This window comes from Felis catus, chromosome A3 (assembly GCF_018350175.1).
Source record: "Felis catus isolate Fca126 chromosome A3, F.catus_Fca126_mat1.0, whole genome shotgun sequence".
Taxonomy (NCBI): domain Eukaryota; kingdom Metazoa; phylum Chordata; class Mammalia; order Carnivora; family Felidae; genus Felis; species Felis catus.
In genome coordinates this window covers 139,926,198-139,937,862 of record NC_058370.1, presented here as the reverse complement: position 1 = coordinate 139,937,862, position 11,665 = coordinate 139,926,198, and the positions used below count along the sequence as shown (strand labels likewise).

The 11,665-nt window shown below is 53.3% G+C and overlaps 1 protein-coding gene across 3 annotated transcripts; it reads right to left on the bottom strand.

Moving 5' to 3' along the window:
- Nucleotides 1–5,403: 5,403 nt before the first annotated feature.
- On the bottom strand, nucleotides 5,404–11,657 carry TMEM18 (transmembrane protein 18). Of its 3 annotated transcripts, none has more exons than XM_003984521.6 (5): nucleotides 11,499–11,657; nucleotides 10,313–10,433; nucleotides 8,666–8,720; nucleotides 5,776–5,869; nucleotides 5,404–5,686 (listed from the first exon to the last, which is right to left on the bottom strand). In XM_003984521.6, the coding sequence occupies exons 1-5, from the start codon at nucleotides 11,553–11,555 to the stop codon at nucleotides 5,597–5,599; spliced, it is 417 nt and encodes a 138-aa protein (XP_003984570.1). In that variant the 5' UTR covers nucleotides 11,556–11,657; the 3' UTR covers nucleotides 5,404–5,596. The 3 variants fall into 3 exon arrangements, with proteins under 3 accessions (XP_003984570.1, XP_044910987.1, XP_006930571.1); XM_045055052.1 differs by having other exon boundaries at nucleotides 10,313–10,448; nucleotides 11,499–11,655; XM_006930509.5 differs by having other exon boundaries at nucleotides 10,313–10,430; nucleotides 11,499–11,653.
- Nucleotides 11,658–11,665: the final 8 nt, after the last annotated feature.

Below are 11,665 nucleotides of genomic sequence, written 5' to 3'. Positions count from 1 at the left end.
AAAAAACTCAGTGATTTGGCCGACACTGCCTCTCTAGCAAGTTCCGAGAGTCAGAAGTCAAACCAACCCCTCCCACTCCAAAGACACTCTCCTTCCAGGCCTCGTCTCCCACAGAATGCTATTTTATGTCCTTGATAGTCTTGTGAGCAAGTCTCTGGGAACATGGGAAGCAGTGTTTAAAACCTTTTTCTGATGCGGGAGGAGTCTTCTAACACGGCAAGACTCGGCGCAGGTGTCTTTACCCAGAGTCCACTGCTAGACGTGCAAACGATTCTCAAAACCACTTCGTTTTCATGAGCAGTTTTACAGCCACCAGGCGCTAATGCGGGGAATTAATCCCGCAGCCGAGGCACAGCGACTATTCCGGAATCTCAGCTGTGTGTGCAGGTAACTTGCTGTCAACAGGAAGTCACCTCACCGGTAGGATGGGGCGTGGAGAACCCCCAAGGCCTCTGGAAGGCTCTCCCGGAGGGCGAACGTGAGGGCGCCATGAACATGAAATCCAACCGTATCGGTCTTCTCCACCTGTCGTCCTCCGTGTCTCCGTTATTCTGCTCAGTGGACACTCCAGGGAGTAAACATTCCAAGGCTGCTTGTCACAGGCACCCCCACGGTGGGAGGAACACGTGGCCCCTTCCTCACGCCAGAGGTGACCAGCCACAGAAGCAAGTGAAGCAGGGATTCAGGGGGATTCAGGCCAAACACTATGCTGGAAAAAAAAAAAAAAAAAAAAAAAAAAGACAAATCCCACAAGCATCCACTAAATATATTTCAAAAACGTACATCTTTATAATATTATACCCCAAGTATGTTTTCAGGGATTCTTGGCTAAACTTTTACATGTCAAAATATAAATAGTCTGAATTCACTATTTCCTTAATTGCCACTTTTACTATTAAATGCACATAATCTCACAAAACATTGACTTGACATGAATCGGACTGACTACTTTGGTTTAATCCTTCCGACATGAGTAAGCACTTCCAGACCAGAGCGTCAAGAGTGGAGGGCTGGTCTTCGTGACTTCACGGGTAATACAAGTTTGTGTAAGTAAGTGAAACAAACCCCCCAAACATTTGGCATTAGCCAAAATCTATGCAAAATAAATAAATAAGTAAAACTGAAAGTAACTGCTTCGCACCAACTTCCTTGTTTGTCGTCACGCTCCTTCCAGGATGCGTGGCGGCCTCGCTGGCTTGCAGTGACGGCGAAGTCCCAGCCCTTCACAGCTGCACCAGTCAACACAGAAAACACAAGAATTTCGCACAGTTCTAAACTCTTACAACAAAGGCGAAAATCAAACTTCAAACCGGAAAGACATTTTGCCTTACATGTTATTAATTTTAATAATCAATAATGTTAATTATGTTAAATATGTTAAATGTTTTAATAATGTTAATGTTAATGTTAATAAATGTATGAAATTAGAAACAATTTTTAAGAGGCAATATCGTAGTATGAATAGATTAGTCCACCAAAGTGCAAAATGTCAATTAGCATTTGCAAAATGTTAGCCTCTTTGGTAACCAAGAAATGCACATTAGAACAATGAGATAAATTTGTGTTTATTCACCAGAAGAGTATTCTTTTAATGTTGCCAGCTAAACAGGGTCAAGGAAACACGTACAAACGATGCTGGTTTATGCTTCCTGAAGACTGGCTTAGCAATATTTATCAATTGCAATAAAACGTTTATATTTTGACTTAATTTCACTTGCAGGCTTTACCCCACATCAATAACTAACATGTAAAAGTACGCCTCGGAAGTCGTAGATACTTGTACTGCTTAAGAAAACAATCAGAAAAACTCTGCACCTCCAGTACCAGTAACTGGTTAAGCAGATTGAACTAGTGATTTGGTTACAATGCAGTCATTGAAAATGACGTACATATTGAAATGTGATCATGATAAAAGGAATTGAAAAAATACTTCATAAAAAATTGACCTTAAGGAAAACTGTAGGGGCAGCCAACTGACATTTGACCATCTCCTTCCGTTCCAAATACACCAGAGGTCATTTAAGAACAGCAAAGCAGACGAGGGCAAGCTGGAGTCCCTGCATGGAAGGTTCAGGAAGAGCGGACTCACGGCGGTGGGCAGGGCTCGGCCCGGGGAGACACGCCCAGACTCCCCGAGATGGATAAACTCAGCTGGGGACCAGGCCGGACCCGGAGCGCGGGGACCAGTGGTCCCCGTGGGTCCCCGGCAGGAGAGGAGACACACAACACAGGGTGGGCCTGCTGTACGGGCTGCAGGCGGAGGCGGCCGAGTCACCGTCCCTGTCTGGGGACGGCCGTCCCGGGCTCACCGTACAATGCGGGCCGGAATGCCATCCGCGGACCGTTTCTGAACCCGCTCTGGAGGCTGGAAGGAGGCAGTGCGGGGGGCGAGGCCGAGGACATGAAACAAACGTAAGCCGTGACCCCTGCCAACAGGGCACCGACGTAGGCAGTGTCACCAGATGCAGCGTGAGACGTCCTCGGCTCCAGGAAGTGAGACGCACAGCACAGGGGACACGTGAGGTCAACAAGAGGCAGCGGGGACCCAAGCACCCGAGGCTCGAGGCTCGCTGGCCTTCCCGGGGGGCGCGGCCTGGCGGGGTAGGGTAGGTGGCTTGGTGTCTGTAAGTGTTGGACCCATTTCCACTGATATTCCTTAGTCCGCATCCCTAGTCAATAAGGATTCCAAATTAAAACTTTTAAGTGCTTTGACATTCAAGTTTTATTTATTTATTCAGACAGAGCAAGTAGGGGAGGGGCAGAGAGAGAGACAGAGAGAGAGAGAGAATCCCAAAAAGGCTGCGTAACCTTGAGATCATGACCCGAGCTGAAATCAAGAGTCAGACACTTAACCCACTGAGCCACCCAGGTGCCCCTAAAAGTTTTTAACTTTAAATTCCTTGTAAAGGGTGAGACTATGTCACCATGTCCTTGCCACTTTGTCACAATAAATAATGCAGGTTTATATGTCACTTATTTGATATGTGTGTGTCTGTGTCTGCGCTGATTTTCTGACAAAAGTCAATGTCTGGGTACGTGAAGCTCAGGGCCTAGTGAGGGACCACATGGCCACACCAGCAGAGCCAACCTTCTGAGGGTTCCTGCTTCGTCCACAGAAAAGTCAAAGCAAATGTACAATTTCAGGGGGAAAAAACAATACTATATGTTATTAAATATATAGTCGATCAAGTCAATCATATGGTCAGTGTCAACGAAGACACTGAAGGTGTCACAGATTTGGAATACGCAAAATATATTTTTATCGTGAATCTCTTTTTCCCCCTCTTTGTTTACAAATATACACGTAAAACGTCTACTTCACTTAAACAGAGGGGACGATGTCCTCTGGATGGAGCGGGCAGTTTGGCGTGTAGGACGTTCCTTCCCAAGACGATGAGAATTAAAACACTTTTTAACAATTGCATTTTAAGGCACAGAATATGAACTTACCAGTTAAAAAAGGTTTGTGTGTTTGTGAAAATAAAATATAACCGCCCCCCCCCCGAAATTACATACGCACACACAAATGTACAAAGACAAGGCCCCATGTCATGTTTTCACGCTGATATACATCATTAAAATCAAATTCAGGCCACGTGCACGATACTGCACTATGACATCCAGACGGTCCCATAGCACAGTCCAAATAATTGCAGGGAGTGGAAACGCAGCGTGGCCTCCTTACATCAGCCACGTGAGGCCGGATGTCCGGCTGTGTCCCCTTCCCTCTATAGGCCCGCACAAGCTCAGCCTGCACATCCCTTCTGCCTTGCATGAGCTCACACGGCTACTCCTGGGGACCAGGGCTGGGGCCGGGGCTGTGACGCCTGAGCTGTCCCAGGACCACAACACCACTCAACACCTGATGGGGAGCATCCCACTCACAGGCTGCAAGTGCAATAGACTTGAAATGACGGAACACGGATGCTACTTTGAAACCACTTTTTACGTTCAATACAAAAGAGAACATACCAGGAAGGAACTGGAAAACGTGTCATAGTAGAAACTTCACTGGCTCTGTCTAGAAGATCCTATCAACTCCCTTCTAAAACTGTCAGAAATCAGGAAACTGTTTCTCTACCAAGAGTTCACAATTGTCCAGGAAAACGTTATATATTTCAATTTCAAGATTTAATTTAAAAATCTATCAAAGTGTGGGGTGCCTGGCTGGCTCAGTCGGTTGAGCATCTGACTTCAGCTCAGGTCATGATCTTACTTACGGTTCATGGGTTCAAGCCCTGCATCCAGCTCTGTGCTGACAGCTCGGAGCCTGGAGCCTGCTTCAGATTCAGTGTCTCTCTCTCTCTCTCTCTCTCTGCCCCTCCCCAACTTGTGCTCTGTCTCTCAAAAATAAATAAACATTAAAAGAAATTTTTAATAAAAATAAAAACTATCAGAGTGTCACCTTTTAAGCTGCTAAATATAAATGTCAGATAGACTTTTTTAATTTAAAGAATATGTTTCGTTCAGAGGGAGAAACCTTGTTAAAACTAAGACAACTATTCACAATTTTTTTCAAACCCAAATCAAGAGCCAGCGGCATTTCCTGTACTGGACCCTGCACTTTTAAAAACCTGGATCTCTACTCACCCGTCGCCCTCCAGCTATGGAAGGACCAAGAGGCCTGAGCGACAGTCTGCAAAGGAGATGCTAAGAGGTAATGGTCCACCTGTTCTAACACAAGTGCTAGCACGTTCCTGAGCACCCACACTTTTAAAAAGTGAAATTTAGGAAGGACTATCATCTTGTCATCATTGTAAAAACCTATTAGCTGGAACAGCTAAACAGTCACTGAATATTTCTACTTCTAATCCCGCATCCTGAAAACCTTTCCATGGAGCCCTGACCTGAAGGCCTTTGTACCGTTAACTCCTAGAACTCCTGTGAGAACACAAAGCAGCCCCGAACTTCCTCTGCCCCGGGGCCAACTGTGTGCCCTTCACAGAAGCCTCGCCTCCTGGGCCTTGGCTGCCCGCGCTCACAAGCCTGACTCTCTTCAGGACCTTGCTCCCAGGGTCTGACATACAGACTGCTCCGGCCCAGGGCTTCTCAATCCTGGCACTGCTAACGTGCCGGGTCAGATCATCCCTAGCTCGGGACCACCCTGGGCTCCAGCCCTCCAGTGACAACCCAGAATGTCACCAGCTTTGCCACATCCCCTCCGCGGAGAACCAGCTGGGCCGCAGCCTGGGAAGCAGCGCATGCAGGGGGTGATGGTGCCGTTGCACGGACAGCACCGTTTATCATTTGCTTCAAAGTGTGTACGTTGCTTCAACGCTTTACAATGAATACGAATTGTACAGGTGACAACTCGGCGAACTATGCACAGACACTACTGATTTACACACTTTAACAGGAAGACGCCGACATCCTGGGTCGATCCAGGGCTAACCAACACCCAGATGGAACAGGAGACTAGTGTTTATTTTAAAAACCAGTTTTAAAGTGTGTCCTACAACACGGATGTCACGATAAAAGAACCCTCTGCACAAACGTGAGTGGCCGAGTAAGGACGCCTCCGATGCGCACTTCAACCCTTGACGCAACAACAGAGGAAAACAACGTCCGTAAGAAAACCAACACAACTGTTCCAGTGTTACTCTTCTTTTCTCTTCCTTCCTCTTCTCTTCTCCTGTAACGTTTTCAGGTCAGTCATGACATTCAAAGTCTTTCGGACCCACATAATCTAAAAACAATGATTTTGAGACATGTTTAGAATTGGAAAACACACACCCATCAACAACACTAGAACTCAGAAAGCTGTAACACACATACCACAATGATCATGGCATTGAGCAGCAGCGGTGCTGAAAACACTAGAGAAATGAACATCCCCCGTGAATCGAAATACTGGTATTTTGAAAATGACCTGTTTCAGGAAGAAATTAAAAGTTACTTGGTATAACGGAACAACATCCTTAGCGATATTCCCTAACGTAAGGCTCCTGGAGAGCCTCTTACGTCGACTAAGGCTCCACCGCCTGCCCCACAACCGAACCCACCCTCAGCCCTTCCCAGCTCGCTCCTACTGGGCCCCATCAGGGAACGTGCAGCGGGCCCGCGGCGAAGAAGGCAGGAGCCCCGGGACCTGGGGAAGAGGGCGGTGGGGGCAACAGCAATCAACCCTCGGATTTGCCGGGCAAAGTAAACACTTGTGCGCTCTGGTTAACGGCGAGTTTGACGTCACCTGGGACGTGCTGTGCCTTCCATGGGCCAGAAGGCGTCACGGGCTGCACGCGCTCCAGAGCTACTCTGAGACGGTACCAGCTGGCTCTCTGCTCGAACTCTCACCAGCAGGCTGGGTCCCTCAAGCTGCCCCCAGGCAGAGGCTGGTTGTATCCTGGGGCTCGTCTGGGACCACCAGTGACATGCAGAACGACGGTTTATAAAGCACCTAACAACCCGTTAGCTCAGTGACAGTCACGGAGGAGCCGGCCAGCAGCCCTGGCATCACGGCTGAGAACAGGGGAGGCAGAGCTCAGAGCTTACACTATAGGGGAGACGGTTCAGATAAGACGACACTCAAAACGCACTCGTGTGACTGATGTTCTGGAGAAAAATGAAGCCAAGGAGCATGGAGTTGCACGTGGGCTGCAGGAAGGCTCCCGACACTCCAGCAAGTACCCGGGGGAGCCACCAGGGCCCAGCCGTGGCCAGCCCGTGGCCGTGGCTGCCGTGGCTGTGCCGAGGCCTAGGTAGAGGAGGGGCTGGCGCCTGGGGAAGCAGGCCACCGCTCGGGAGGCATGGGGGCGGGCACCGAAGGTGAGGGACAGAGCCGCGCTCGTGGTTTGTTTCCAAGTTCAAGGACCTCGGGAGGAATCTGCATGGCGAGTGAGGTCTCTGGCCAAAGTCACCGGGAGGAGAAGCGCCAGTACAGAGTGGAGCACCGTGCCTGGGGTCAGCTCTGGATGGCGGCCGAGTGTGAAGCGCTGCTCTCCTGATGGTCATCAGACCTCCGGCGGCTGGGGCGGCTGCCCTCACACAGGAGGAAGGCAGAGAGCGGAAGGAGGGACGTCCTGAGAGAGGAGACTGGCAGCCTGGTGTCCTGGAAACCCGCCAGCAGGTGGTTCAGGGGGAGGGAGGCTGAGGTCAAGTAACCCGCGGACTGGAGGTGGGCCAGGCCCCACGCGCCCCACCCTGTCATGAACAACAGCGTTTCCGCTACAAGGTGGGGAGCGGGCCCAAGGGGACAGCGACCATCTTCCAAGTCTCATCGTGAAGGGTCCAGACGGGGGAGGCCCAAGGGGCCCTGCTTTACATTGAAAAGTGGGGGTTTTCTCAGTACGTCTGGCTGAGGAGATGGGTTCAGAGGGCAGCCAGGAGCAGGTGCTGGGGCCAGAGCCATTCCCTGAAGGCACAGGCTTCTTCCAGGTCCTCAGGACCCGACGAGCAAGGACGTGTGGGGGCTGGAGAGACAGCAGGTGTAACGCAGGTGGGATGGAACGTGCACGGTCACCTAGGGTGGCTTTCCGCAACCTCCTGGAAAGCGCCAAATGGCACACATTCATGCTTCTCGGGCCAAGAGGCAAGGTCTTCAACCCCTTTTTGCTGAGAGTCTAGTAGTTTTTTTTTTCTTTCACATTGAAGAAATGTAAATGTTTTAGCACTTAGAAATATCAAGACCATTTTTAGCTCACAGGCCACATAAAACCAGTGGGCCAGATAGGGCCTGTGGACCGTTGTTTGAAAGCCACATCTAGACACACGTGTGAGGGTCCCAGATGAAGGCCCTCGGTTTGCACAGCTGTGTCTCGCCCACACATGTGGGTGCCGGTGCTGAGCTGCACCCAGACACAGGGCCTGACACTCAGGCAGGATGATGTGAGAGCCGGAAACGGGGGCAGAGGACAAGCAGAGGGCAGTGACGGCGGGTGATGCCCCGCGGGTCTCCACACCCCGGGGAACAGAGGCTGGCAGGAGCGGTGGTGGAGAGGGAGGAGGTGGGGCTCCAGGGAGGCCACAGGCAAGGGGGTGGAGCTTCGACCACTGGAGGGCGGCCGGGGGTTTATGCCAGGAGGACATCCCGAGGCCTCGAGAGGACACGGCAGGTCCAGGGAGGGCAGAGAGGTCTCAGAGCACATCACCCACCGCCCTGACCAGGCATGGACCGAATTCTCTCTAAAATGCCACTTTCTCGGGGCGCCTGGGTGGCGCAGTCGGTTAAGCGTCCGACTTCAGCCAGGTCACGATCTCGCGGTCCGTGAGTTCGAGCCCCGCGTCAGGCTCTGGGCTGATGGCTCAGAGCCTGGAGCCTGCTTCCGATTCTGTGTCTCCCTCTCTCTCTGCCCCTCCCCCGTTCATGCTCTGTCTCTCTCTGTCCCAAAAATAAATAAACGTTGAAAAAAAAAATAAATAAAAGAAATAAAATAAAATAAAATGCCACTTTCTCTACTCTGCAAATAGAGCTACCTCAAACAGCCCCTTGAACTGTCGCCCGCTGTCATGAACCGTATCAACCAATCTTCAAATCCTAAACTGTCTGATAAGCCGTTCCCCTGACCTAAACCTGTCGAAGCAGAAGCACTTGGGCCCCCGGGGCCTTCAGCGACTTGTTTTCTCTTGCGGCTCCCGGAGTCTTGTGGTCGGCATGCAATGCTCCCACTGCACAGACCACTCTAGAGTGCCACTCCCCAGTATGGTCAACATGCACAGGGCGTCGGCCTACCTCCAGTTCATTGCTGCTACTTCGTTGATGTACTCGGCACAATAAACTAGAATCACTGGAAGAGAGAGAAACCACGTGTCAGGATCCAGATGGCGATTGATCACCAATCTTTACAGAATTAAACATGCTGTTTACGATGGTATATTTAACATAAATGTAAGAGAATAGCAAGAATTTGATGAGAGGTGGACTTCCTATTTTAGAGACACTGTGAGGTAAGACCGTAACGCTTGCACACTACAGGCAGGACACCTCCCCTTGACGGAAACACGGGAAGGTCTCAGTGCACAGAGACCGGAAGCAGGTCTGCCCCTGCAAACCACGTGCGCACATGTGTGCCTGCGCCCGCGCTCCGACACGACCCGGTCACGGTGACCCAGTCACAGAACGCCCAGAGCTGCGAGACCAGGTGCCTTCCACCGTCACACTGCCACCCCGCGGGGACACACGGGACAGCCGGCTAGAGACAGGCCCAGAGGTTCTGGCGGCCGCAGCAGGAATCCCGATGCCCCCCGAGCCTACCTGAGTAGAGACCGCGACCCTCCCGGAGCCCGGGACGGAGAAGCACGCGGCTATTCAACCCCGGACCGGAGCTCACTCAGCACCACGTGCTGCCACCGTTCCTGCGTGAAAACTACACGGCGGGACGCGGCAAACCACAAAGTCTGATGCTTTCAGTTCTCAGGTAAATTAAAACGGGAAAAACCTTCCCCTCCTTGACCCAAGTCACAAAACGGAAGACACCACGGCTTTAGAACCTCTGGACTCCTCCCTCCGGATTGGACCCAACGAGGCACATCAAGAAAGCCAAGGGAAAAGGAGAAAAGGGGGGAAAGGCTGAGACACGGAAGGCGGCGGACGCCATCTCTGCCAGCTGACTGACCAGGTAATGAATCTCGGCGGTGCCACCCAGGGGCTGAGTGACCTGGGGGGCACGGAGCCCCTCCGCATCTCACTTGTAAAAATGTGGCAAATAACACGCCCTGAATAAAATCAATCTGTGCGGGTCTGAGAGTCAAAGGAATCACAGAAGATGTACACACATGTAGAACACTGTCTGTCTGTTGCCCCCACGTGTGCAAAGTCCTCCCCTCTTCACCCTCAAAAATAAGAAACCCAACACCGTTCTTGAGTTGCCAAGTTTTCCTCACATGTCCGCTCCCGTGATCAGGCCGGCGTCTTTCTCCGAGGGACCCGCCCCAGGGCCCGTGCACAAGCTGTCCTCGCGGCAGGGAGTTCACTGGGGCCCTCATGCCGCACCCCTGCTGGTGGCTCCCTCCTGCAGGCCCTGCACACCCCGGTCTACGCGCTGCCCCCGCACCTCGCACGAGACCCCGTCCCGGAGCTCCGCTGGTTTGCTGCCTCATCCGGATCACGGGCGACAGCAACGCACCTCCCTCCGAAACTGCGTCGCGGAGCCGGTGCTGCCCACCACCTCGTGCGGGCCCAGAGGCGCACAGGCCCGTGACAGCACGTGGTGGCAGGAAGCAGGGCCTCCGCTCATCCCTTGCGCTGCAGGACGACTTCTGCGACGCCAACGCACCGCTTCCCTCTCTCCCGAGGACGCTCTCTTACTGACACGTCCCACCCTGCACCTGGTCACGTCGCACGGCAATCTGGGTCACAGAATTCGTGCATTCTACTCACCTAAGCAGAGGAAATGCCCGACCTGTAGTTTATACCTCTGGGCTGAGAGACACGTGAGCAGCAGACACAGCACGTGGAAGACGGCCAGCCCCAGGAGCCACGGCTCCGCCCAGTCCGTCTGCTGCAAGACACATCGCTAGAAACTCATCACGGTCAACTCACGTGGGGGCCAGGCGTCGGGTCTCCTGGGTCAGGGGGGCCGGCGGTCCCTCACTGCCAGCGCTCCTGGGGCTGCGGGGCGGGGCGTCCAGGGCCCTTCCCCCACAGGCCTCCCAGAAGCAGGCGTTGGGGAAGGAAGGGGAGGAGGGAGACGGGAACCGACTGCACCGCAGCCACCCGCAGACATTAAAGAGAAATGTCACTGCTTTAATGTCTGAGCACGCAGAACTGGGGCACCACGGATTTCCCCTTCTGTGGCCTGAATAAAATCATGTTTTAAGGCTTCTAAGGATCATCGTCCCAGGACAAGCAGGAACAGAGTTCCTGAGACTAGCACTCAAGGCCTTGGGAAATCTGAGCCATCCCAATTTGCTAGATTTCCTCCCACCTTTCTGTCAGGCCGCCAAATAGCACTGACATGTCGGGTCTCCTCAACCGGAGGGTGGGCATGTCCGCACCCCAGATGCTCGTATCCGCCCCCCCACCATGCTCGGATTTACCCTTCGTCTAGATCTCCCCTGCAAGCTCACCCCCAAGCCCTGCCCTTAGCCCCGCCCCCAGCAAACCAGGCCGGGAACTGCATCAGGACACTGCAGAGCCCTCAGGACTAAGTGTCCCCTGCCGCTTCTGCACGCCCCGGAGGGTAAACTGCCCACAAGCTACCCGTCCCCATCAATGTGCGGAGGGGGCAAAGGGAAGGGAGCGAGGGGGGGCGTCCAGAACAGCGCAAGAGCAGCACCTGGAGCTCCCACTGCGCTGGGGGAGCGGTCCCCCCACCACCTCTACCCCCGGTGCGCCCACGCCTAGAGCCCAGGGCCGCGCAGGAGTCCCCGCCAGGTCTGCCCCGAAACGTCCCGCCCACCACCAGGCCCCGCCCAGGATCGGTCCTCCCACCACCAAGCCCCGCCCCCACCCCATCCGGTGTCGTCGGCGTCCGTGGCGGATGCCAACAAACCCGGACTGCCCACCCCCCCCCCCCCCCCACCAACCATCACCCAAGCTGGCGACCAAGAAGGCAGCGAGTTACCGTGATCACGGCGGGAATGCTGACGGGGAAAGAGCTGACCGAGAAAGCGGACGGCATCGTCCCCGGAAAGGCCCACCCTCACCACCACCGTCTCCTGTCCCCACCCCAGTCGGTTACCACAGGGAACGCCTCCGGCGTCCCCTCTCGCGGGATTTCCACTTGTCGCG